General features: G+C 39.7%; 2 protein-coding genes and 3 pseudogenes across 2 annotated transcripts; 1 reads left to right on the top strand and 4 right to left on the bottom strand.

Moving 5' to 3' along the window:
• The first annotated feature begins 6,835 nt into the window (after window positions 1–6,835).
• LOC140675889 (NADH-ubiquinone oxidoreductase chain 5-like) lies at window positions 6,836–8,152 on the top strand (annotated as a pseudogene).
• Window positions 8,153–9,384: 1,232 nt separating this feature from the next.
• LOC140675927 (cytochrome c oxidase subunit 3-like) lies at window positions 9,385–10,185 on the bottom strand (annotated as a pseudogene).
• A 2,585-nt stretch (window positions 10,186–12,770) lies between these two features.
• On the bottom strand, window positions 12,771–13,561 carry LOC140675926 (cytochrome c oxidase subunit 1-like; annotated as a pseudogene).
• A 3,958-nt stretch (window positions 13,562–17,519) lies between these two features.
• LOC140675924 (uncharacterized) lies at window positions 17,520–17,870 on the bottom strand. Its single transcript, XM_072910525.1, has one exon. The coding sequence runs from the start codon at window positions 17,868–17,870 to the stop codon at window positions 17,520–17,522; it is 351 nt and encodes a 116-aa protein (XP_072766626.1).
• A 74-nt stretch (window positions 17,871–17,944) lies between these two features.
• Window positions 17,945–19,490, bottom strand: LOC140675923 (uncharacterized). The gene is made up of 3 exons (XM_072910524.1): window positions 19,108–19,490; window positions 18,469–18,805; window positions 17,945–18,394 (listed from the first exon to the last, which is right to left on the bottom strand). Exons 1-3 carry the CDS (start codon window positions 19,488–19,490, stop codon window positions 17,945–17,947), a joined length of 1,170 nt encoding a protein of 389 aa, XP_072766625.1.
• Window positions 19,491–27,298: the final 7,808 nt, after the last annotated feature.

The raw sequence follows: 27,298 nt of genomic DNA, 5'->3' as shown, positions 1-27,298 counted from the left end.
GATTACATGGAGGGCGGATGCTCCGGCCTCACTTCCTGCCAAACTGGTGGCCAAGGGCAAAGGGTAAGTGGCGGTCAGATGGGGACCCGTTTTGGTCGTCGGGGTCTACCTGCCGCCTAGTCTGGACCTCTCAGGATTTGCTGAGAGGTTGGACTCCCTTACCGCTATCATCAGCGGGATGGGAGTGGGGCGGGTGGTGGTCTCGGGGGACTTTAACGCAAAATCGATGACGTGAGGTTCCCCGAGGACGGACCGCCGAGGTGTCGCGGTCGAGGAGTGGGCCGCGACACTGGATTTAAGGCTGCTGAACGAGGGAGGAATAAGCACCTGCATACGGGAAAGGGGCGAGTCGGTGGTGGACCTTACCTGGGCCTCCCTAGCGACCCTCAACAGGGTGCTAGGGTGGAGGGTGGCCACGGAGATCGAGACTTTGTCTGATCATAGGTACATAGTCTACGGCCTCATGGTCACACCCGAGCAGGTGCTCCAGTCGACGGCTGAGAGAGACGACCTCTCCTAGGCGCTGGAGCACAAAGAAAATGATCGAGGACGCCTTTATGGCCTCGATCCTCTCGATCACGTGGTTGGGGAGAGGAGAACCGGGAGAGGCCAACAGGGACATAGAGCAGGAAGTCGAGTGGATCCGGGGCGCCATGTCTGATGCATGTGACGCGTCAATGCCCCGGATCAAGGCTGGTCCGCAAGGCCGTAGAGCGGCGTACTGGTGGACCGGGGAGATCGCGAAATTGCGGCGGTCATCGGTCCATCAAAGGAGGAAATACGCCCGGGCCAAGAAGAAGGATAGGCCGGTAGAGGAAGTTAGAGGCCTTTACCAGGCGTACAAAGTGGCCAGGGACGCCCTACGCCTGGAAATAAAAAAAGCGAAAGCTAGGGCGTGGGACGAGCTCCTCTCGCACTTGGAAGAGAACCCTTGGGGACGGCCATACCAAATGGTGCTCAGGAAGCTTTGCAATAGAGGGCCACCGGCTACGGAGACCCTTTCCCCGGAAGCCCTGGACCGGGTGGTCGGAGGGCTCTTTCCACAGTCTGAGGAGGAGGATACCCCCTCCCCCATCTTTGCGAAAGGAGGACCAGAATGGTCAGAGGAGCTGGCGTTCTCGGGAGAAGAAATGGAGAGGTGCAGGCGGAGACTCTGCGGCATCAAGGCCCCCGGACCCGATGGACTCCCTAGGAAGGCGTGGGCTGGAGCCTTTGAGGTGATGGGTGGGCATCTTGCACACCTACACACGAAGTGCCTCAGACTGGGAATCTTCCCCGAGAGGTGGAAGAGGGCCAATTTGGTCCTCTTGCAAAAGGAAGGCAAGGATATGGAGACCCTCTCGTCGTTCAGGCCCATATGTTTGCTCGACGAGGCTGGCAAAATCCTGGAGAAGATAGTCGCCAATCGCCTCGTCGAGCACCTGGAAAGCATCGGGCCGAACTTGGATGACCGGCAGTACGGCTTCCGCGGTGGAAGATCAACCGTGGACGCAGTACTGAGGGTGCGCGCCTTTGCGGAAGCCGCGGTGCGGGAGGGCAGGGTGGCGATCGGCGTGTCTCTTGACATCTCGAACGCCTTTAACACCCTGCCCTGGAGATGTATCCAAAGAGCCATGGCCCGCTTCGGCGTGCCGGGATACCTCCGCCGGATCATCCAATCGTACCTCAGCGACCGCTCCCTACATTACACCAACAGGGACGCGGTAGAGGTTACGAGACGAGTGGGATGTGGAGTCCCACAGGGGTCGGTCCTCGAACCACTCCTGTGGAACCTGGCCTTCGACGGGGTGGTAAGGACGGCCATCCCCCCCGGCTGCACGGTCGTCTGCTACGCGGACGATACGATCGTGTTAGCCGAGGGGGAAAACAGAAGGGAGGCCTCGGCCCTGGCCACGGTAGCGACGACGTGTATTACGCGGGCTATCAAGGAGTTGGGCCTGAGGGTGGCGCCCCAGAAGACGGAGGCAATCATTTTCCGGCCAGGTGCTAGAAGTGTGCCGCCGAGCCTTCGGGTTATGGTGGAGGGGGTGGAGACGAAAGTGGGAAATACCCTTAAATATCTGGGGTTACTGCTGGACGGTGGGTGGCGCTTCGCCGCGCACTTTGCCCAGTTAGTTCCCCGCCTGGAGAAAGCAGCTGCCGCGCTGGGCCATCTATTCCCGAACCTGGGAGGCCCTGACGGTCGAGTCAGGCGGCTGTATGGATGGACGGTTCACGCTATGATGCTGTACGGGACACCCGTATGGGCCGAGGATATCAGCGGCAACCGGAGGACCCTGGGCACGGGGTCCAAAGGAAAATGGCATTACGGGTGGTACGTGTTTACCGTACAGTGTCATTCGAAGCGGCGACTGCTTTGGCGGGGATTCCTCCCGTGGAGCTTCTCGCGAAGATGTACACCGATGTGTACCGACGCATGCGAGGGCTCCGGGAGGCGGGGCGGAACATCGTCCCCCGGGCGAAGATTGCGGAGAGGCGGCAGCACCATAGAAAGATGCTGGAACGGTGGAAGCAGCAGTTGCTCTCTCCGTCTGGCAGAGCTGCGGGGCGTAGGGTGGCTGAGGCCATAGGGCCTCACTTTGAGGCCTGAGTGGAAAAAAGGAAGGGGGGAATGACCTTCCGTATGACTCAGGTGTTCACGGGGCACGGCTGCTTCGGCGAATATCTGGACCGTATTGGGTAGGAGACTACGGGCAAGTGCCACCACTGCACCGACCCCCTGGACTCAGCGCAGCACACCCTGGAGGTGTGTCCTGCGTGGGTGGAAAGCCGGGCGGAATTGTCCACGGCCGTGGGAGAGGATCTCTCCCTCGTAGCCATAGTGAAGGCTATGGTAGAAGGGGAGGATAAATGGAGGGCGGTGGCCTCTTTCTGTGGAGTAGTCTTCAGCACAAAGAAAGAGGCGGAGCGAGAAAGAGAGAGAGAAGGACGAGAGAGACGCCGGGGGAGGGAAGATAAGACCCCTCCTCCCTCTCCCGGGAATTCGGGCGAGAACCCCCAACAGCAGACCCCCACCCTTGGAAGCCGACCCCCACTAGTAAGTGGGCGGTCGGACCAGGGGGCCGGAGCAGGCAGTGGGGTGGACAAGGAAGTAGGACGAAAATGACGATAAAGGGGGGGACACGATTATCCCCCCCCATTACGTCTCTGGTGTGGGAGAGACGCAGAGCCGGAAGTGGGGTAGGAAACGGACATTCCACCTCCGTCTACTGCAATCTGGGAAGGAGAAGACCCCGGTTGGTATCCCGGGGTCGTAATAGGGAAGGGACGCTCCTGCGAGTGCTCGTTGGACCCAGGTCCAAGCGTGTGTGTGTACGAGACGGGCAGGAGGAGGGAAAGTGCCGATGGCGAGGCCCTCCTTTCTGCATAAACCGTCTGGGAAGGATACCCAGGGGGGGTTTTAGTGGGTATTCCGGTGCTTCCTCTATAGCGCCGGCGAGTCCCACATACCCCGGCCAACCAATACCAGGCCGGGGATGCGTAAAGGCATTTCCCCCTCGTAACAAAAAAAAAAAAAAAAAGGTTAGGTTAGGTTAGGTTAGGTTAGGTTAGGTTACCTCCCTACTCCTTCCCGATGATGCGTCACCTTGACATGGTGGGGAGGCTCTGTCCTGAAGCCCGGGAAACCGGAGTGGAGAGATAGCTAAAAGCGCATCTTTAGCCGGATTTCCTCTTGGACCCGGGCTCGGGCAGGATGCATAGCACCGGCATGCATACCTGGGTGTCGGACGCGTACGAATCGGTTCCTGCTACAGACGCGACGGTCGCGGCGGAAATGATGGTGAACGCCACATAGTACGCCGGGGGCGAAAGCCCTTAAGCCGGAGCGTGGCTGGGCGGGGGTTGAGGAGTAACAAAGACACTACGCGAGGGCCTTAGCGTGCCCGCCTGAAGAGTGTCCTCCCTTCCGGAGGAGTCCTTTTCAGAAGAGCCGATCGGATGGAGAGGCAACCGATGCTGATCGGGCTCCCCGGGTGCCGATCCTGAAGTGAGGCTTACGCGTCGCAAATCCCAACAAGACGGGAAGCGAGCGGTCGGGGCGCGGCTTCTTGGAGGGAGGCGGATCTACGGGTGCCGACGAGCCTCCTGGGACGGTCGCGCTTCCGGGCCATCTCGGTGTCGGGGGATCCTCCGGCTCTTCGGGGACGGCGGGTTTGGCCGGCATCGCTTTGGTCGTTGTAGGGTAGTCGCCACCCTACGATGCAGGGTTCGGGTAGGACCTCGACCTGTTGGCTTGACAGCAGGGCGAGGTGTCAGGGGGTCGCTCATCTCTGATTCGGGTCTTGGTGGTGGGTGATGGAGGGATTTTCGGCTGGATCCGAGTCCCAAAGTCACCAAACACCGCAACAGGGGTCCTCTTTCCTCTGTATAGGAAACTCGAAAGACGGATCGGTTGACAGGACGCCCGATGTAGGTTGAAGGACCGCAGTCCCGATGCTATACACGGTACGCACAGGGGTCCGCCTTCCCCCTCGTATAAAAACGCGGAGGCGGGGACACGGGTCAGGAAGCCCGATGTGGGTTGAAGGACACTACCGTCCCGATGCTACACACGGTTCGAGCTGGGGTGCGCTTACCCCCTGTACAAAACACGGAGACGTTCGGGGCAGGATGTTGATCGACAATGCGATAACATCCTGTGAAATGGCTGGTGCCTGACCGGGGGAAACCGGTTCGCGTTGATTGGGGCGTCGTTGCACCGAAGACCCCTCCGAGCCAAGTGCCGTTGGGGCTAGTACGTGTCTCGACTCCTTCCCTGGGAACTCGTCCAAGGGGAAGGGCTCTGCTGGATCGGGAACTGGAAGCGGGAACCTGTTAGTAGTGGAACCCAGAAGGGGTTCTGCGAAACCAGGGCCCTGCGGAAGCTTCTCGTCAAGGTGGGGACCCATGAAGCGCGGCCGGACCGCCAATACAGGAGTCCGCCTAGTGGTGATTTGTCTTGGCCACTATAATAACCGAAAGACGCACGCGAATGGCTACCCTTCGAGGGTGGACACCGGAGGCAAGAGTGTGAGCCAGGGGTGTCACCCGGGGGATGCCAAAGAGGTGTCTGGTCCGGGCGAGTTTAGGGCTAAAAGGGATGTCGCCCCGGTCTGGTCAAACGGCACGGCCCGCACGACCGTATACGCGGCCGGACCACTATGGTATAATTAAATTATTCTATTATTTATTTTTTTTGAATTAATATGATAAAATTTTTATTTTTTTTTTATATTTATAATTTTATTAATAAAAAATAAAAAAATTATATTTTTTTATAATTCATGTTTTATTTTTAGATTTTTATTTTTATTTAAATTTATATTTAAAGATGATATTTGAATTAGGGTGAGAATATTTATAGGGTTTGATTTTTATTCATTTTTTTTATTAGCTTTAAGGTTTTGAATTTTAGCTTTAATAAAAATAGTTATTCAGTTGGAGGAGAGGAGTGGTAGGCTAATTAAAATAAATTATGAGAAAAAATTGTTAATATTTGAAATTATATTATTAATTTTAATTATTTATTTTTCTTCTATAAATTTAATATTATTTTATTTAATGTTTGTGAGTTAAGATTAATTCCTATGTTTATTGTCATTATTTATTGAGGGTTAAATTTTGAACGAACCTCTGCATCTTATTATTTATTAATATATACAATATTTATTTCTTTGCCTTTATTAATTTATTTATTTGAAATTTATAAGCATAATATAACATTTGATTTTAATTTATTGATAAAAAATATAATAATTAATATAGGATTTTGAGATTATTTAGTTTATTTTATAGCATTTTTTATTAAGCTACCAATTTTTATTTTTCATGTTTGGTTGCCTAAGGCCCATGTTGAAGCGCCTGTTTATGGGTCAATAATTTTAGCTGCTGTTTTATTGAAATTAGGGGGGTATGGTTTATTACGTTTTATTATAATATTTATTTTTCAAAGGAATAAGTATAGGTATGTAATTTTTAGAGTTGGGATTGTAGGAAGGTTGTTTATTGGTATTTTATGTTTAGTTGAAATTGATATAAAAAGTTTGGTGGTTTATTCTTCTGTTGTACATATAAATGTAATAATATGTTCAATATTAACAATAATAAAATTAGGATTTATTAGTGCTTATATTTTAATAATTTCTCATGGCCTATGTTCATCAGGTTTATTTTTTATAGTGAATTTATATTATGAGCGATCAGGGAGTCGGTTGATTTTTTTTAATAAAGGAATATTAAATATTTTTCCGTCTTTAAGAATTTGATGATTTTTATTATGTGCTGCTAACTTTTCTTTTCCTTTTTCTTTAAATTTTTTTAGAGAGATTTTTATAATTAGAGTTTTAATTAGATGAGAGATATCTGTTATTATTTATATAATAATGATTTGTTTTTTTAGGAGTGCTTATTCATTATATTTATATTCATATATTCAGCATGGATTTAATTATTTTGAAGAAAAATTTTCAACAATTTATTTATATAAAAGATTATATGATTATTTTGATTCATTTAATTCCTTTAATTTTAATAATTTTAAATTTAAGTTTAATACATTAATTTTTTTAAATAGAATTTAGTTTTGTTATATTAGTCAATATAGATAATATTAATTATTAATAAATAAGTAATGTTTATTATTTATTTATTTTATTATAATGTCATTATTTAAGTAGTTTAAAATAAAATATTAATTTGTGAAATTAGTGATATAAAAAAAATTTATCTTAGATTATTATAAATTTATTCATTTTTTATAATAATTATTTTTATGTTATTTTTTTTTATAAGATTATATTTAAATTTAATAAATTTAAGATATATAATGGAATGATTATTTTTTAATTTTAATTCAATTAATGTAGAATTTTATATTTTATTTGATTGAGTCTCATTGTTCATTGGGGTAGTTATATTAATTTCTTCAATAATTATATTACATAGAATAATTTATATAGGCGATGACATATTTATTGATCGGTTTATTAAGTTAGTAATTATATTTGTTTTATCAATAATTTTAATGATTATTAGCCCTAATTTAATTAGAATTTTATTTGGGTGAGATGGGTTAGAATTAACTTCTTATTGTTTAGTGATTTATTATCAGAATTATTTATCATATAATTCTGGGATAGTGACAGTCTTATGCAATCGAGTGGGAGATATTGGGTTATTAATAAGAATTGGATTAATATTTACATTTTGAAGTTGGAATTTAAGTTTTATGGAAAATTATAAGTTAATTTTAAGAATAATTGTTTTAGCAGCAGCTACAAAAAGTGCTCAGATTCCTTTTTCTGTTTCATTACCAATAGCTATGGCCGCCCCGACCCCAGTATCAGCCTTGGTTCATTCATCAACTTTGGTTACTGCAGGGGTTTATCTAATAATTCGTTTTAATAAATATTTAATGAATAGGGGCATTGAGAAAATTATATTATATATTTCAATTTTTACTATATTTATAGCTGGGTTGATGGCAAATTTTGAAAATGATTTAAAAAAAATTATTGCTTTATCTACTTTAAGTCAATTAGGGTTAATGATAATAATTTTAAGTTTAAGATTTAATTTTTTAGCCTTTTTTCATCTATTGACTCATGCAATTTTTAAGTCATTATTATTTATGTGTGCAGGAGTTATAATTCATTTAATGAATAATAATCAGGATATTCGATTATGTGGTAATTTAAATGAGTTTATTCCATTTACTATAATAAGATTTTATATTTCTAGATTAGCATTAATAGGAATTCCTTTTTTAGCCGGATTTTATTCTAAAGATTTAATTATAGAAATTATCTATTTAAATAATATTAATATTTTTTTATTAATAATAATTACTTTATCAATTTCTCTTACTGTGTCATATTCTTTACGATTGATTTATTATATTTATTTTGGCTCATTTAAAAATTCAAGATTTTATTATTATAAAGAAGATAAATTAATGAATTTATCGATGTTTGTTTTATTAATCTTAAGGTTAATTAGAGGATCTATATTAATGTGAATATTTTTTTTTGATAATTACTTTTTATATATGAATGTAAATGTAAAAATAACTACAATGTTATTATTATTTGTGGGAGTATTATTAAGGTTGATTATGTCTATAAAAAATTTAATTAATATATTAATATTTAGTTATTTTTTTAGATCTATATGATTTATAAATTATATATATATATGAATTTATAGTCCTATTATAATTTGTAGATTAAACACCTATAGGATAGATAAGATATGGATTGAATTTATGGGAAAGAAAATTATTTATAGGATAATAAATAGATTAGTAATTAAGATAAAATTATTTAAAATTTATATATTTATTTTTATTTCAGTATTAATTTTATTAATTATTTTTTTTATTAGTTAATTAATTTTTAAAGTAATTTATATTTAAATAGCTTAAATTTCGTAAAGCATAATATTGAAGATATTAAGATAATAAGATTTTATTTTTAAATAATTTATTTATAAATAAAGAAAAATTTATTATTTTTATAATGAAAATATAAGGTTTTTATTAATTAAACTATATAAATGAATAAAAAAGAAAAATTAACTAGAATTTTTTTATAGATTCAATATAATTATTAACAATAATTTACCTCTTTTTTGGTTTTAGTTAATAATTTTTAATTAGATATTTATTAAATTTATGAAATAAAATGAAACCTTTCATTGAATGTTGAGTTAGAAGCTCAAAAATATTATTATTTCAAAAAATAAATTTTATTCGATGTGGTTCTTTTAGATTAATTGAAATTAATCAAATTTTTAGGTCGAAATTAAATGTAAATATTTACTTTAAAAGAAAATTAAGATTTAAATATTAAGATATTTAATTTTTAATTGCAATTTAAATGTTATTTATGTTTAACTAAAATCCTGAATAAAATTTATCAAGAATAAAAAATAAATTTATAAATGTAAAAAAATTATAAATTTTAATTAGTTTTTCAGTCAATTGATTTTTCTAAATATTCAATGATTAGGCCAGAAATTAGAATGAAAATGAACAATAATGAGGAAAAAATAATAATTTTATTTATAAAATATATGTAAATTAATGGGATTAAGAGAGTAATTTCAATGTCAAAAATTAAAAAGATTAAACTAATTAAAAAAAATTGAATTCTAAATGGGAGACGAGAATTAGATAGAGGATCAAATCCACATTCAAATGGTGAGATTTTTTCTCGATTTGCTAATGATTTAGATGAGATAAGTAAATTAATTAATAAAATTAGAGTTGATAGAATAATAAAAAATGTAATTATATAAATAAAAGTTAAAATTATTTATATTAAAATTTTTTTAATTTTTTTAATTGGAAATTAAATGTAATATGAATATACTATATAAATTTATAAAATAATAAATTAATTTAAATTAAGTAATATTTTAGTATCTTCATCAATAAATAGAAATATATAAAAATAATCAAACAACATCTACAAAATGTCAGTATCAGGCTGCTGCCTCAAAACCAAAATGGTGAGATTTTCTGAAATGAAGAAAATTTATGCGAAGCAAACAAATTGAAAGAAATAGCGTCCCAATAATTACATGAATTCCGTGAAAGCCTGTAGCTAGAAAAAAGGTTGACCCATAAATAGAGTCAGCAATTGAAAAAGGTGACTCGAAATATTCAATTATTTGAAGGGAGGTAAAATAAATCCCAAGTATAATTGTTAATAAGAGGCTTTGATATCTTTCATTAAAGTTTTTATTTAAGATAGAATGATGCGTTCAAGTTACTGTTATCCCAGAGGATAAAAGAATAATAGTATTTATTAGAGGGATATCAAATGGATTGAATGGTTTAATGCCTAAGGGGGGTCATAATTGACCAATTTCTATGGAAGGGGCTAAAGCAGAATGAAAATAAGCTCAGAAAAAGGAAATAAAAAAGAAAATTTCTGAAATAATAAATAAAATTATCCCTAAGCGAAGGCCAATATATACATTAATTGTATGAGATCCTTGAAATGTTGATTCTCGTGTTACATCTCGTCATCATTGATATATGCATAATAATGTGCAAGGAATAGAAATTATAATTAGATAATTTAATTTATGAAATCATATAATTATTGAAATTAAGTTATTAAATAATCTGAAAGAAATAATAATAGGCCAAGGTCTAATTGATACTAAATGAAATGAATGATTTTGATGTAATTTTGTCATAATGATAATACTATAAAATTTGATTATAATTATTTATTATTTATTTATTTGAAATAGTAAAAATTAATTAAATTTCTCTTCTATATAATGTAGAAAGAATGGAAAACACATAGGCCTGAATAATTGATACAGATAATTCAAGAATAAATAATAAAAGTTGAGAGGAGATTATAATTAAAAAAATTAAGAAATTATTAATAATTTGCCTAGAAAGATCCTAATAATGATAAAAGTAAATGTCCTGCAATTATATTTGCTGTCAGACGAATTGCCAACGTGAGAGGCCGGATAATCAGACTGATTGATTCAATAATGACTATAAATGGTATTAGAATGAAGGGAGTTCCTTGAGGGGTAAGATGAGAAAAGAAATCATTAGTGTAATTTAAAATTCTAAATAACATTATAGAAATTCACAGGGATAAAGATAAAGAAAGACAAAAACTTAAGTGACTAGAAGATGTAAAGATATAGGGGAATAAGCCTATGAAATTATTTACAATAATAAATAAAAATAAACTAATAAAAATAATTAAATTAGAATAGGAATAATTAATTAAAATTTTAAATTCTTTTATTAGAAAATTTAATAAAAAATTAAAAAATATATGTAAACGAGAGGGGATAAGTCAATATTGATATGAAAAAATAAGAAAAATAATTAAAGTTCTTAATCAATTTAGAGAAAAATTAATTCTAGTTGAGGGGTCAAAAATAGAAAATAAATTTATTATCATTTTCAAATTCATTTTTTAGGATTTGTTAAAATTATATTATTATAATAATTAATTTTTAAGTTGATAGGATAAAAATAAATAATGCTTAAAATCATAAAAAGTGAAAATATAGATAAAATTAACATTATTGCTCATATTATCGGTATTATGTGTGGTATAAAAGAATATTTTTGTGGGGGTGAAAATATTTTTAAATTGACAATTTAATGTTTTTTAATATTAAACTAATTCTTTACATTAAAAATAGGGTGTTAGATCTATTATAATTTGACTTAAAAAGTCAAAACTTACTTTCAGTCATTTAATGAATGTAAAAATTATATTTTATATTTATTAATTATTCAATTAAAATAAAAAAAATTAGTTAAAAGGTAAGAAGTCAGTCTTTGAAGTTAGGAAAGTTTGTTGATTCAATAACAATGAGTATAAATGTATGATTTATACCACAAATTTCAGAACATTGGCCAAAAAAAAGACCTGGTCGGTTTATAATTAACATTGATTGATTTAGTCGTCCGGGTGTAGAATCTATTTTAATTCCTAAAGATGGGACTGTTCAAGCGTGAATTACATCTATAGATGTAGTTAAAACACGAATGGGATAATTATATGGAAGAATACAACGATTATTTACGTCTAATAGACGAAATTCATTGGGGTTTAATTCATTAGTAGGAATTATAAATAAATCAAATTCAATATTTAAAAAATCTGAAAGTTCATACCTTCAATATCATTGATGTCCCATAGATTTCAGGGTAATTTTATTATTAAATATCTCATCAGTTAAATATAAAATTTTAATTGATGGGATGGCAATAAAAATTAAAATAAATATTGGAAAAATAGTTCAAATTAATTCAATAGTGTGGCCTTGAAGTATAAATCGGTCAGTAAATTTATTATTAATTATTGAAATTATAATAAAAAGAATTAATAAAGTAATGAAAATTAAAATTATTATAGTAAAATCATGAAAAAAAATTATTATATCATATGTAGGTGAATTAGAATTTTGAAGGGAAATTATTCAAGTATTTATTTTTAATAAAAGAATTTATCTTTATATATAGAGTTTAAATCTATTGCACTAATCTGCCATATTAAAATTTTTTAAAGTTGATAATTTTTAATTAAATTGAAGGAATTTCATTATATCTGTGATTAACAGGTGGTAATTTTCTTAGTCATTCTAATGAAGGATTAAGATAGAATATATTTAAGACAAGACGTTTAGATGATAGGGATTCTCAAATTAAATATATTAAAAAAATTAATCTGATGATAGAAATTAATGAACCAATTGAAGAAATAATATTTCATGAGAGGTAGGTGTCTGGATAATCTGAGTATCGTCGAGGTATGCCTCTCAGCCCTAAAAAATGTTGTGGGAAGAATGTTAAATTTACACCAACAAATATTGAGATAAATTGAATATTTAAAAAGTAATTATTTAAAGAATATCCTGTAATAAGAGGGAATCAATGAATAAATCTTGCAATAATGGCAAATACAGCTCCTATAGAAAGAACATAATGAAAGTAGGCAACAACATAATATGTATCATGAAGAATAATATCAATTGAGGAATTGGATAGTATAATTCCAGTTAATCCCCCCATTGTGAATAAAAAAATAAATCCTATAGCCCATCAAAGAGAGGAATTATAATTAATTTTTGTACCATGAAGTGTTGTAATTCAACTGAAGATTTTAATTCCTGTTGGAATTGCAATAATTATTGTTGCTGAAGTGAAATAGGCTCGGGTATCAACATCTAGCCCAATAGTAAATATATGATGAGCCCAAACAATAAAGCCTAAAAATCCAATTGCTATAAGAGCATAGATTATTCCTAAGGCACCAAAGGTTTCTTTTTTTCCTCTCTCATTTATGATAATATGGGAAATTAGCCCAAATCCTGGGAGAATAAGAATATAAACTTCGGGGTGACCAAAGAATCAAAATAAATGTTGATAAAGAATAGGATCACCCCCTCCTGACGGATCAAAAAATGAAGTATTTAAATTTCGGTCTGTTAAAAGTATTGTGATTGCTCCGGCTAAAATTGGGAGGGATAAAAGTAAGAGAATTGCTGTAATGAGAATTGATCAAACTAGAAGGGGTATTTTATCAATTGCGAGATTTTTATGATGTATATTTAAGATTGTAGAAATAAAATTAATAGCCCCTAGAATAGAAGATATTCCGGCAATATGAAGAGAAAAAATTGTTAAATCTACTGAAGGACCATTGTGAAATGTATTAGAGGCTAAAGGGGGATAAATTGTTCATCCAGTCCCAGTTCCATCATTAATAAAATTACTTAATAAAAGTAGAGAGAGTGAGGGGGGTAGAAGTCAAAAACTTATATTATTTATTCGAGGGTAGGCTATATCAGGTGAACCAAGTATTAGAGGGACAAGAAAATTTCCAAATCCCCCAATTATAAATGGCATAACTATAAAGAAAATTATAATAAATGCGTGTCTAGTAACTATTGAATTATAAATTTGATCATTATTAATTAGTGCATTAGATGATCCTAATTTTAAACGAATAATTATTCTTATAGAAGATCCGATTATCCCAGCCCAAATTGCAAATAAAAAATATAGAATGCCAATATCTTTGTGATTAGTTGAATAAAGTCACTTATTCATAGTATATTTTTATTGATAATAAAATTATTTACTAAGTTTAAGTGAGATAATAATAGATATCATGTCTGATTTAAGTAATAAATTGTAAATTTATTTAAGAAAATTTTAATTTTCTGATATTACATTAAATGTGTTATAAAAATAAAAATTTTTTATATATTTTATAGTTTAACTAATAAGAATATTAAATTGCAAATTTAAAGAAATTTTTAATAAAAAATTAAAATATTAGAATTTTTAAAATTTAAAAATTTTTAAAAATTTTATTGTGTAAACTTTGAAGGTTTAAAGTTTATAAATTTAACTTAAAATCTTAATATTTAAAATTTATTGATTAAGTGGGGTGAAAATTATATATCTAATTTTAAAAAATTGTATACAAACTAAATTGAAATTATAATTAATGAAAAGATTAAGCTTAAAATCATGAAAAAAATAAATAATCTATATGAGTAAGAAAATTTATATATGTATATTGGTTTATTAAAAAGCTTAATTTTAATTGAATAAAAATATATTATTAGATTTATTAAATTAATATAAACATAAATTAAAATGAAAGAATTTAAAATCATTAAAATAAAAATAAAGTAAAAATTTGAATTTAATAAAAAAATATAGACTATAGTTCATTTAAAAATAAAAAACGTTAGTGGGGGAATTCTGGCTAAATTAAAAATTAATAACAAACAAATTAAATTAAAATTAATTGAAGGAAAGTTATTACTTAAAGAAAATCTAAATGAAATTTTAAAATATATAAAAATTATAATAATAATTAATGGGATAAGTGTATAGAATATTAAATATGAAAATCAGATTAGGGTTTTAAAATAAATTAAAATTAATATTCATCCGGTTAATTGAAAAAAACATTAGGTTAATTGAAGAAAATCTTAATAAAATTTTAAAATTTATTGAATTAATTATTTTAAAGGCGGAGATAAATGCAGATGTTAAAATTATAAAATATAGTAAAAAAATTGGAGAGTTAATAAGTGAAATTATGTATAAAGGAATAATTTTTTGAATTGTTAAAAAAATAAATAATGAATATCAATCTAAAAAAATAGCAACAGAAGGGATTCATGAATGAAATGGGGGGATCCCTAATTTAATTATAATAGAGATAAAAAAATTGATTATAATAAAATTTATTTGTATATATATAAAATTATTAATAATTAAAGTTAACATTATTATTAAGGAAGCTAAAGCTTGAATGAGATAATATAAAAAAATAATTTTTTTATTTTTTAATTTAATTGATAAAAAACAAATGAATAAAAAATTATTAATTTCCATAATAAATCAAATTATTAATAAATCGTATAAAAATAAAGAAATAAAAGAAAAATAAATTAAATAAGACAATAAAAAAAATTTTATGAATAAATTATGATGCATATAAATAAAATTAATTTTTTAGTTGTATTAAACTTTGAATAAATATTGAATATTAATATTATATTTTAATGTATTATGAAGCATAAAAATTTTTGAAATTTTTTGAGATAGTTTAAATCTATTAAATATAAAAAAATTAATTTAAATGAAAACATATATAAATTATGTATGATTTATTCTATCAAAATAATCCTTTTATCAGGCATATCATTAAATAAATTTTTAGTTATTAATAAAATTTAAATAGCAAAAATAATTAATTAAATAAGAGAAAGATAAAATTTCTATATTTAGGGTATGAACCTAAAAGCTTAGAGAATTAGCTTTCTTACTTTAATTAAATAAATATAAATTAGTATAATATTTTTGAAAATTGACTATTAATCATTAGTTAAAATTAAATATGATAAGTAAATTTAATTTAAAAAAAGGTTATAAGTAAATTTAAATAAATAATTTAAATTAAATTTGTATTAGTAAAAATAATAAAAGAATTTATTAAAATTAAAGTAGTTATAAAGATTAATTAATAAATTAAATAATAAAATATTATAAATAAAATTATTATAAAAATTGATTTTTTTAAAATAATTAGGTATTATAGAATTAAAAAAGAATAATTAGTTAAAATAAAATTCAGAGGGAGAGAGTAATTTTATTTAAATTTAATAATTGACTATTTTAATTATATGTATTTATAAAAAAAAATATATTATTAAAATTAAAATTAAAAAACTTATCTATAAATAAAATAATTAATAATAATTAAAAATCTTATTTATATAAATTTAAGGAGAGTATTTTATAGAAAGTAAAAAAAATTAAAAATTTAAGTTTTTATTTATATATACATTAATATTATTTAATAATTATTATTTAATGTTAATAAAATATTTTAATTATTTTTATAAATATATAATTAATTATATATATTTAAAATATTTAATTAACATTAATTATTTAATATTAATTAATTAAAACTTATTAATCATTATTTTTAATTTAAAATATTAAAAACCTAAAATATAGAAAAAAAAAATTATTTATTAATAAAATATTTTAATATATTTAAATAATTATTAATAATTAATAATAATGATAATAATATAAAAAAGGGGGGGGGGAATATTATTTAATTTTTTTTTTTATGTATATTATAAATTAAATTTTATATTCATATTAAATTTAAATTTAAATTATTTTCATAATTTGTTTTTAATAATTAATAAATATAATTACAAAATTAATTTTTTTTTTTAATTTATTTTATAATTTAAAGTATAAATAAAATTTTAAAAAATTATATAAAATTTAAATAATTTAATAATATATAAATTAGTATTTATAATAATTAATTAAATAAAAATTTATAATAGAAAATTATAATTTATTATTAATAAATAAAGTGCCAGCAATTGCGGTTTATACTTTAAATAAAAATAAATTTAAATAATTATATATAAATATAAAATATATAAATAAATAAATATATTTAACTAATTTATTTTTTTATGGTGAAATATGAATAGATATTAAAAGTTAAATAATTTTATTTAAATTAATAATAAAATTAAAAAAATTTATATAATAAATTAGGATTAGATACCCTATTATTTAAATGAAAATAAAATATAATTAAATATTAAATGTTAATCATTAAAAATAAAAAATTTGGCGGTATTTTATGATTTAGAGGAACTTGTTGATTAATTTGATAATCCACGAATAGAATTACTTAATTTAATTTTTATATATTGTTGTTGAAAAATTATATTAAAAGATTAATAATTTAAAAATTTAATTATAATTATAATTCAAATCAAAATGTAGAATAGTTAAGATTTAAATGAGTTACATTTAATTTAATAAGGGGGATGGGCTAATAAGGGGGAGGGGAGCACTTGGTGGAGACATCCAATCCCCAACCATGCCCCCCTCTAATGTCATCTTCTCCTTTGAGGAGAGGGCGACTGGATTGTCCCCCCTCAATTGCTCGTCAAGGCCTTAGCTTCATTGTCAGTGGGGGTAGCCGATGCAAGGAGGGACCCAAGCTCCCATCGGAGTCACTCTCCTTCTCCTGTTTCTCCTCGCTGCTGTCATCTACAACAGCCGCTGCAGCGGCCGCAATCGCCGCTTCTGCCGCCGCCTCTTCTTGTCGGCGTATGCGCTCGGCCGCCTCCTTCTGCGTCATAACTTGTTCGCAGAAGAAGGCAATCGCCTTCCAGGATCTCTCATCACCCAACATCTTCGTAACCATGGTTGGCAACGAGAGGTCGTTGCCAACCACTGAACAGAGATCACGGCGCAGCGTGTCCCACGCCGGACACTTCTCCAGCGTGTGCCGCGCCGTGTCTCTCACCTCCTTACAATGGTGGCAGGCCGTGGTACCTTCCTTGCCGATTCGATACAGGTACTCACCAAAGCACCCATGCCCGGTGAGCACCTGTGTCATCCTAAAGGATACCTCACCTCGGGCCCTGTCTAACCATTCTTGTAGACAGGGCCGGACGGCCTCAACGCGGGTTCTTTAACCCGCAGTCTTCGGGTCAGATAGGTGGGCACTCCATCTCTCCACCATAGACCGCTGGGCGTGGATCCGGATGGTCTTCTTGACCCTGGCTGGTAGAGGGCCATGACCCCTCCTGAGCCCCCTTTCCCAATTATACCGCTCCGCGTACATTGCGGTCAGGAACTCCAAGGGGGGCGAACCCGCCAGGACCGTGGCCGCCGCATGGGACACCGTGCGGTAGGCCCTTATCACCCTCACGGCCATGCTGCGCTGTATGCGTCGGAACTTGTCCTTTGCATAACGCATGGCCACGAGATCCGTCGCCCATATTGGGCATTCATACAGGGCCACCGCATTTACGGTGCCCATGTATATACGGCGGACTCAACCATCCAGTCCCCCAAGGTTTGGCAGGAGCCTACCCAACGCCGTGGAGAAGCGCTTCACCTTGGGGCAAGGACATTGAAGTGGTGTCCAAACTTCCACTCGCCGTCCAGTAGGAGACCGAGATATTTAAGCCGGTTCCCCACCGAGATAGAAGTATCTCCCACCCGGATATGAGTCCTTGGCGGTTTCCCAGAGGATTTACTGTGAAAGTAAAGAGCCTCGGTTTTTTGAGCCGCCACTCTAAGACCCATACCAGTGATGCTTTGTACCACAACTGCCACCGCTGTCTCGGCCTTGGCTGCTGTATCCCCCAGCTGCTCCCCGCGGCCACCACTAATGTGTCGTCTGCATAGCAGATGGCGTGGCAGCCACGAGGGAGAGGAAGGCAAAGGACTCGGTTGTATGTGAGATTCCACAGTAGGGGTCCTAAGACTGACCCCTGCGGAACCCCGCATCGAATTTCCCGTCGGCATTGGAGTCCGTCTTGTGTGACGAACTCCAGGCTCCTATCCCGGAAATATTGTCTGATGATCTCCACAAGGTAGGGAGGGACCCTGTATTGCAACAAGGCATCCATTACTCTATCCCAGGGCAGGGTGTTGAAGGCGTTTGCGATATCTAGTAATACCGCAAGTGCCACCCCGCCCCCTTCCACGGCTTCTTCCGTGAGGGACGTAACACGACTAATCGCATCCACAGTCGAACGTCCCTCGCGGAAGCCATATTGCTCCTCGTGGAGACCACCCTCTCGGGATATATGTCGAACAAGTCGTTTTGCAATGATCCTCTCAAAGATCTTGCTGACCTCGTCCAGCAGGCATATTGGTCTATATGCCGACGGGGTTCCTTCTTCCTTGCCTTCCTTGGGGAGCAGGACCAATTTAGCCTGCTTCCATTGCTGGGGGAAAGCGCCATGTCTGAGGCATTTATTAAATATGTACCTCAGATGTTCTCCCAGAAAGTCCAGTGCCCAGACTCATATCTTTCCAAGCACGCCGTCAGGGCCAGGAGCTTTTCTTGATCCTATTCTTTTGACGGCGCGCTGAAGTTCGTTGCTGGATATCTCCTCGTCCTCCTCTAGTTCATAAGGTCCCCCCAGGCCGGGACCCCAGTTGAGTGTGGACTCCTAAACCACTAGCGGGAAGAGGGTGTCCACAACATTCCTGAGGACGGGAGTATCCAGGGATTCCGTGACGGGGGGCGTGTCCAGTTCCTATACTTATTCAGAACTATTCTGTATGGACGCCCCCATGGGTCCGTGTTGAGGGATGACAGTAGCTCATCCCAACAACTGGCCCTGGACTTCCTGATAGTGGCGCTAAGGGCGCATCTTGCGGCCCTATAGGCAGCCAAGGCCTCCTCTCGGATCTCCGGGTTTCTTCTTCTGGGAATACGAAAGAGGGTGCGTCGCGCCTGGACAGAGGAGCGCCTTAATTGCGCTATTTCCTCCGTCCACCAATAGACGGCGTGACGTGGGCGGAGGACCCTGGCGCGTGGCATGGCTGCGTCGCAGACTTCGCGCATAACGCCCCGCAACCATTCCACATCCAGGTTAATGTCCCGCCTTTCCTCTCCCTCCGGGATACCCCACAAAATGGTCATTAAGGCCTCTTCTAGTTTCTTGGGGTCCAGCTTTGTGAGGGTCCACCTACCTGTGTCCCCGCCTCGAGGTGGGTGATGTACCCAGTAATGCACGGCGTCCAGGACAAATTCAATGTATTAGTGGTCCGAAAAGGTTTCCCCTCTCGAGTCACCCACCACGCGCCATCCTCGCACCATCCTCTTTGCCCCCTTGGAGCCGATCGTTATATCCACGATCGACTCCTCTTGGGGCCAGACACATGTGCTCACTCGGCCTTCGTTAATAACGTGAAGGCCGAGCGAATTCACCCACCTCACCAGGGTAGTTCCCCTGGTGTCCTGCCTCGACTCACCCAGTGCCGGAGACTTGACGTTAAAGTCTCCAGCTATTATGAGTGGATCGGCAGGGAGTATGTTTCTGACAACATCCCCCACCTGTTCAAGGAGTGAGTCAAACTGGGCAGGACTTCAACTAGGGGGGACATAGCAACTAATTATTGTTGTGGACCCCCACTTTGCTGCAACATATCCGTTCCCCTTTCCAATACATTTGAGAGGGGGGGTGTTATTTGTTGCAGCACCGACCTCGATTGCCGCCGTGCTTCTTGCATTCCCCAGCCACGTAAGCTTTGCTGAGATCTTATAGGGCTCAGCAACAATGGCCAGCCCGATGCCACGCTCAGCCAGGCTCTGATAAAAGAGATTCTGTGCCTGACTGGCGTGGTTTAGGTTAGCTTGGAGGAACCTGACCGCCATTTATTTTGGGTGATCAAGCTCCTCCGGCTTTGCCTCTATCTGCGTACCCTCCCCATCATCTTTCGGCAGAGGGGTATCCTCGGGCTTTTTTTTAGAGCCTTTCCTTGGTACCCTCTGCTCGAGGGGTTCCCCCTCTTATCACCCCCTCTTTATCCGCGAGGACCTCTCGCATTCGGCTCGCCAACGCATCCGCCTTTTTTTTGTTGTCCGGACCCCCAACCTCAAATAGTTGGACACCGGTAACTGCCTTTCTGGCCTTCAGGCCATTAATTTCGAGACTGGCGAGATCTATACTGTCCATCGCCAGTCTCAGATTCTCCTTGTATTGGCCGGATGGGCATGTAAGCACCATCGCAGTTGTACGGGGGACTCTCCTACGTCCATTTTCCCTCCCCTCTTTTTTGGTTGGGAGGGAGGATTGGACGTCGCAGGCTTAGGTTGAGGGCCCTGTGGTTTATTGCCTGGCTCCTTTGCCTTCGCCTTAACATTCGTGGTTGCCGGAGCCCGATTGTCACCTTTTTTGGTGGTTTTTTTGCGAGCTTTACGCTCTACCACCTCCGACCATGTCTCCTTTTTCCCTGTGAGCGGGGGAGGCGAAAGTGTTGTCTTTTCGGTGGGTTTCGCCTTACCCTTGAGGGCTTGTGTCTGCCCTTCGACAGGGCCTTGTCGGCCCCTTTTGGGTTTGGAGAAGGCAGCTTTTCCTTTTTTTTTGGGAGGCGGCTGGGGTCCCGCTTTCAGTGGATCTTGCCCTCCGCGGGCCTTTTCCCCTTTCCTCCTCCTCTTTCCACCCTCTCGCGGTCCCTCCGTTTTTGCGTCAGGGGCCGTGGGAGCGGGTCCCACGTGATTCTGCTCTTGTCTTCCCCGGGGATTAGAGGCCTTAGCCTCCTCTCCAGCGGTAGACGGGACAGGAAGCGGAGCCGGAACAAGCTTTTTTGGAGCAACCACCGCTCCAGAGAGCCTTAGCGTCTCCATCTGCTTCGCGATGGGATCCAGGAGTGCTAGAACTGCATCCTTTTGGTCCATCAGCTCATTATATTTTGCCCTCAGCTCCTCGGGCAGATTCGGAGGGAAGGCCTTCGATGGCCGCGGTACCCCCTTTGATCGTCGATCCCGCCTGTCTTACGGGACCTGTCCTTGCCGGGGGGACTGCTGTGTCCATCTTCATATCCTCCCTTATATCCTTTTCCCCCTGTATAGGAAGGGGAGAGGGGGCAGTCCCTCCCGCTAAACAAGGAGAGGTGGGATTCCGATAATCCTCCTCATCCGACCTCACCACCAGCCTCTTCCTTCTTGTGTTCTTGGGTAATGTCCCTAGATGAGGAAGAGTATGGGGCGGGTAAAAATACAAGGGGAGGAAGAGGAGCTTTCTAGTTCGCACCTCCCTTTTCAACTCCGCATTTTCCTCCCGGAGCTTTGTCAGTTCCTTACGGAATTCTTTAAGCTCAGGGTTCTCTCCCTCCCTGATTTGTCTGGCCATAACTGTTGTAGCTGCTCTCAGCAGGACTACAGTGTCTTTGACCTTCCTGACCAGAGACCCTTTCATTCCGTTGGAGCAGTCCGCCACCTTATATAGGATGGTGGAATGCTCCATGAGTTGCGCCGCAATTACCTCGGTGGATTCCAGCAAGAGCAACTCTTCCATCTCCTTTTCATCGTTGAGGAGACGTTTCCACCTCGCTGATTTAGAAGGATCCGGAAGCAGCGACTCTGCCGCCCTTCTATCTCTCTTCTCTTCTTTTCTGCGTCTTTGAGCTTCCTTCTTTTTTTTGGCGCCTTCCGACATGTTTGCCGATGACCGGTTGATGGCCTTTGCCCCGTTTCTCCTTTTGCTCCTCGACTATATTTTCTGCCACCGAACTGGTGACAGAAATATTGTCATTCTCCTCTGCGATCTTATCGCGGATCTCCTCGCCATCTATGGAGTCTGCCTCCATATTCTCATCATGAGCGGAAGTCCTCTCCTTCTTGAGCCAGGAATGGTTGTATCCCAGCACACGTGCAGAAAAATCTTCCGCAGCTGGCCTGACCTCGTTGTCCTTCGCACTCATCAACGGGGATGGAGGGGGGTCATGCCTCATCCCACTCGTGCTTGGAAGTGGGTTCTCCATCGTCCCTTCGGTTTCCTTCCGACGGGTGAGGGGGAGTTGGAAGTTAACATCTTCAATCCTAGTGATGCGCAACTTCTCCATCCTAACCACGTGTTCTCTGTTTGTTGCAGAGGCTAACCTCGCACTGCTCCTGTAGGGAACCTGACGTGGACGCGTTGGCCTAAGCGTCATCCTAACCGAAGAGGAATCTTCGGATATATCGCCCGAACGCAACGGACAGGTGGACCGCGACCAGATTCTTTCCCCAGCGTTTTTTCCCTCCTCGTTGTTATTATTTTTTTTATTTATAATATTATTTATTGATGGGTCCATTTGAAAATAATCCCACTTTCCCCTTGCAGCTCTCCATTTATTTATTTAGGGGATCTCTCTATCGATCCTTTTCGGTCATTTCTTTGAACATCGATTTCAATGTTTAAAACATTTTTTTCGTTCCGCGGCCCTCTTATGACTGGTCGGGCAATTATTGCTTTATCTTTATAGGAGGTAAAGACGTGGAGCCGACAGTGCGTAGCGGCGTTATTTGTTTCTTTCTTAAGATTATGCAGCTGTATTTGTCGATTTATTCATTTAGAGGATCTCACTATCGGTCCTTTTCGGTCGTTTCTTTTGACATCGTTTTTAAATAATGTTTTAAAATATTTTTCGTCGCGCGATCCTTTTTATGATTAGTCGGGCGATTATTGCTTCATTTTCGGGAGGAAAAACGTGAAGCCGACAGTGCGTAGCGGCATTATTTGTTTCTTTCTTAAGATTATGCAGCTGTGTTTGTCTGTTTCGTTGTTTAGAGGATTTCGTTATTGATCTCTTCCGGTATTTGTTTAGATATCGTTTTTAATGGGTCTAAACATTATTTAATGGTAATGGTTCTCTTCTATTGCGCGACCCGTTTTTTGTGACCGATCGGACGATTATTGTTTATTTCGTGGAGGGGGGGGGGGGAAACGTGGAGCCGACAGAACGTAACATATTTATTATTTATATTTATAGTCAAATATACATGATAATACCCACCCACTGTGCGAAACGTTATTCTTCAGCGCAAACATCCGTACTGTCGGCGTATATGTTTTCATTTAGCAAAAATTTTATCTCACGCTTTGTCGTATAGATTTGTAACCGAATATTTGTATCGATTTCATCGTACGACAACCACTTACGGCGCTCGAGAAAGCACGTGGGGACGCGATTTTTAATAATTTTTAGCAGCCTTACATTGACGCTTGCAAAATTACGCCAGAAATACTCCCCTCCTCATTACGGTTTGCGATATTACAAATTGCTCGCAGTACTTTGAATAGTTTAGTATCGCATCAGTTGTCCGTACATAAGGTTGTGCTAAAAAATGTGCTCCACAAAAGAAACCAACAAGATGAATTTTTACATTCCGATTGAGAACGGTGAAATTTAATAAAAAAATGTAAGTTTTATTTATTTTCTAAATATTATTTTTTAATATATATTTTAATATTTTATATAGCGTTTCATCTCATCGTGCGGTTTGCATACTTGGTTATACCTTAACCCCGACATCTTACAAATATTTGGAGATTGGAATAAGCGTTGGAGCTATGTCTTATGTGGAATTGATACTTGGTGATAACCGAGGCAATCGAGTAGTATTGCCTATCGTACTCTGGCACTTATTGATGCAGAAACGTACAGACATTGAACGATATGTACAATTGACTGAAAGTCAGCCATTATAGATCTGCGATCTATCTATCCAAATGATTAAATTAAACGGATCGAGGATTGTTAAATTAACATTATCTAATAAGTCTTTGTATATGCAACCTTAAACATTATTACATTTATTCAATTTTGAAAATTATATCGATCATATGCATTCATGGTTGTGTCAAAATACACATCTCGTGAATAAAAAGTTTAAACAATTTTGTAACGTTTTGCAACGTAACAATATTATTAATGTAAATGATGCTGTGAAAGCGATTCGCGAGGTTAGGTTAGGTTAGGTTCCTCCCCCCGGTGCAAACAGTTGCACCCCCGCCCACACCCTTTCCCGACCAGGATGCAATTCGCATCCTTATTAGAGAGGAAGTGGCTCGGGCTCTCCATGAGAAGCCGAGTTACACTGGAGAGAAAGATCCCAATAGGGTTCCCAAGGTGGGAGAGAAAAGGGAGACAAAGGAGAAAAAGGGACAGGAGCAGGAGTGGAGAGAGGTAAAGAAAAAAAGGAAGTCGGGGAAGGGTAACGGAGAGGTCCGACCCAGTAACACTGAGGGCGGAAAAGATGGGAAGGAGAGGAGAGGGGGTGGCGATAAGATCAAAAAAGATCTACAAGACAGCCCTCTGAGATGTTTCAGGTGCCTCACAATGGAGCATCTGAGCACCTCCTGCCGCTCTGGAGTGGACCGTGGTAACAGGTGTTACACCTGTTAACCGGTGTGGTACACCTGTAACACCACTCCATGGTGGGATGCAGATCGGCCCCCAGGTGCCCCTTATGTGGGGACCTGGGGGTCGACGACGGTCATACTCTGGGTGGGGAGAACTATGTTCCGTCCCCCCTCGAGCGGAGAATAGGGGGAGGTGGAACACACCTCTCCCTCTGTCATCCCCCAATAAAGGGGGATGACGGTCAAGTGGGGGAGTAGGAAGGGGTAAGACATAGTCTTTTCCCCTCTCCCCCACGGGGCAGTGAACTCGGGGGGTCTTTTACCCTCCTCGCCCCAAAACGGCTTTCAATCAGGCCATTAGCGGGGGCGGTGAGAGTCATATTCTCACCTCTCCCAGGGGTCAAGGGGAAGTGGGTGCGGGAACACCCACTCCCCATTGCACCTTGGCCCCAGGGAAGGCGGCGGGGTTGCGTGGTGGTCCCGCAACGCCGCCGTTAATGCGTCACTGAAGTTTCTCTCAGTGACGCATTAAAAGGCAGGAATCTCTTCCGACCATCTGGGGGAGAAAGGCGGGGGTGGGTCCTGGTTGAATGCTAACGCGACACCAGAGCCCACCCGCCAACCGCCGAGAGGACCACCGTCTGGTTTTAGCGGGTATACCCCGTTAAATAGGGGAAGTACCACATACCCCCGGGGAGTTCCCGCCTCTCGGGGGATGCGTAACGCATTTTCAGACGAAAAAAAAAAAAAAAAAAAGGTTAGGTTAAGTTCCTCCTCGTCGTGCGCCACCTTGTCGTGGTGAGAAGGCTTAACCCTGAAACCCCATGGAACACCCACACGGCTCCGGCCAAGTTGGGATAACTTCCGAGGTGGAAGGGGAACTAAGAGCGCACCGTACCCTTAGTAAGGGTACAAGGGGAGCCCAGCGATTCCCTTAAGGACTGCGCCCACCCCCTTGGGGGTGGTTTAAAGCGCGAACCCAATCGCTGGTAGGGGTAGGCGGCCCTAAGTGCAATCGCCCGGTGGTACGGCACCGTTGGGGGAGGACTGCTCCTCGCCCGTGACACACTGCTGGGTGCTCCTGGCACATAAGGGTTTCCGCGCGTGTGGGTGTTCCCGCCGTGCGGCGTCCCTCGGGGGGATGTGGGTGCTGGTATGGGCTGGCGTCCCACAATCGTGGGGCTCCATCTCGCGTGCAGGCGGCTCAGTGGGTTCTACCCCTGAGTGCGCGCCGCGAGGAGAGCGGACGGGCCGATGGATCTCCGGAACTCCCGGACCCATCGGGCCGGGCCTCTTCCGAGCCGCTCGAACGTTTTCCGAGGACGGGGTCGGGGAGGCGGAGGAAGGCCGGCGCGGGCCGCACGGGCATAGCCCAACGGCGCCGGGTCGGCCCGGCCGTCGGAGCCGCTCGGACGTATTCCGAGGCAGGGTTCGACGGCGGGATGGAGCCCGACGGTGCATCGCGACCGTTTCCCTTCCGAAGCGGTGCATTCCGAAGTCGGGGCCCTTTGGCGGGAGGTAACTTCCGTCAAGGACGCGTGCAAGCTGGTCGCCATGACGGGTAAGACTGGGCCGGGGAGCGGCGACCCAGTCCCAACCGTCCATGGGGCCCCCCGGGTGGCACCACCCGCTGCGGTATCCCGGAGGTCGGAGGCCGGGAACTCCCGAAAGCCCATGGAGGCGTCAAAACCTCCATGGGTGAGTAAGAGGCCGGGGACCAGTGCCGGGGATGTATGTCCCCCGGCCCGTGTTGTATGTCACCCCCCCGGGGGAACTTGGGGCCCTGTCGTGGAGTGTTGCCGGTCATGTTTCGGGACACTCTGCGGCAGGTGAGGGTACACCCTGGGTGACGGAGCCGCAGCGGGGAGCGGGAATTAACGAAGAAATGAAGTCATTATCAAAAACAAATATGGAGACGGGCGTAAAGAGAAACACTGCGAGTCTCGCGGGAAGAAAAGGAAGGAGAGCCTCGGTCGGGGCGACCGCTAGTGTCCTGTGGTCAGGGGAACTAGGTTACTGACCGACCTGGAAAAAGCGACTCTAGACCCGGTCTTGAGAAAGATGAGGGCGAGACCGCTTAAAAAGGAGAGAAGCGAGAGCAAGAAAGAAAGGACCGGTGAGGTTATCGAGGTGGAGGATGATTCCGACGTTGACGGTTCGGAATCGGCCGGCTCGACGAACTCACAGAGCGATACCGGGTCCTTCCTCTTTGAAAAGAGGAAACAAGGTCGTCCGATAACCACGGGCGAATATGAGGTGAAAAAGACTATGGACCGGATCAAACAGGTTCAGGAAGAACTGGCTCTGTTCCAATGGGTCTATGACAGGTCTGCTCTACCAGGGGAAAGGAATAAAGCCTGGAAAAAGCTAAAATCGCAAAAGGAAATTGAGGAGGAATTGAAAAATTCTCCGGCAGCTGATGTCTGCGCAGAGATTCTCACCGCAACACAGGCGGTGGAGAAGGTGGCGAAGGTCTCCAAGAATCTCAAAGGAGACCTCGTCTGGCTTCTTAAGGAAGCCGTGCTGGTGACCTCTGCGGGGGCGGTTACCCTAGCCAGTAGGGAAAATCATGTCCTCCGATAAAGTAAGGAGGCAATTGGAG

Source organism: Anoplolepis gracilipes, unplaced genomic scaffold (genome assembly GCF_047496725.1).
Source record: "Anoplolepis gracilipes unplaced genomic scaffold, ASM4749672v1 Contig23, whole genome shotgun sequence".
Classification (NCBI taxonomy): Eukaryota; Metazoa; Arthropoda; class Insecta; order Hymenoptera; family Formicidae; genus Anoplolepis; species Anoplolepis gracilipes.
This window is presented reverse-complemented; position numbering and strand designations above follow the sequence as displayed.

Coding starts and splice junctions, on each gene's coding strand:
- LOC140675924 (XM_072910525.1), bottom strand. CDS start 17,870: ATGGGCACCGTAAATGCGGTGGCCCTGTATGAATGCCCAATATGGGCG.
- LOC140675923 (XM_072910524.1), bottom strand. CDS start 19,490: ATGACCATTTTGTGGGGTATCCCGGAGGGAGAGGAAAGGCGGGACATT. Junction 18,806..19,107: donor TACAGAATAGTTCTGAATAA/GTATAGGAACTG, acceptor TAAATGCCTCAG/ACATGGCGCTTTCCCCCAGC. Junction 18,395..18,468: donor ACACCCTGCCCTGGGATAGA/GTAATGGATGCC, acceptor TTTCCGGGATAG/GAGCCTGGAGTTCGTCACAC.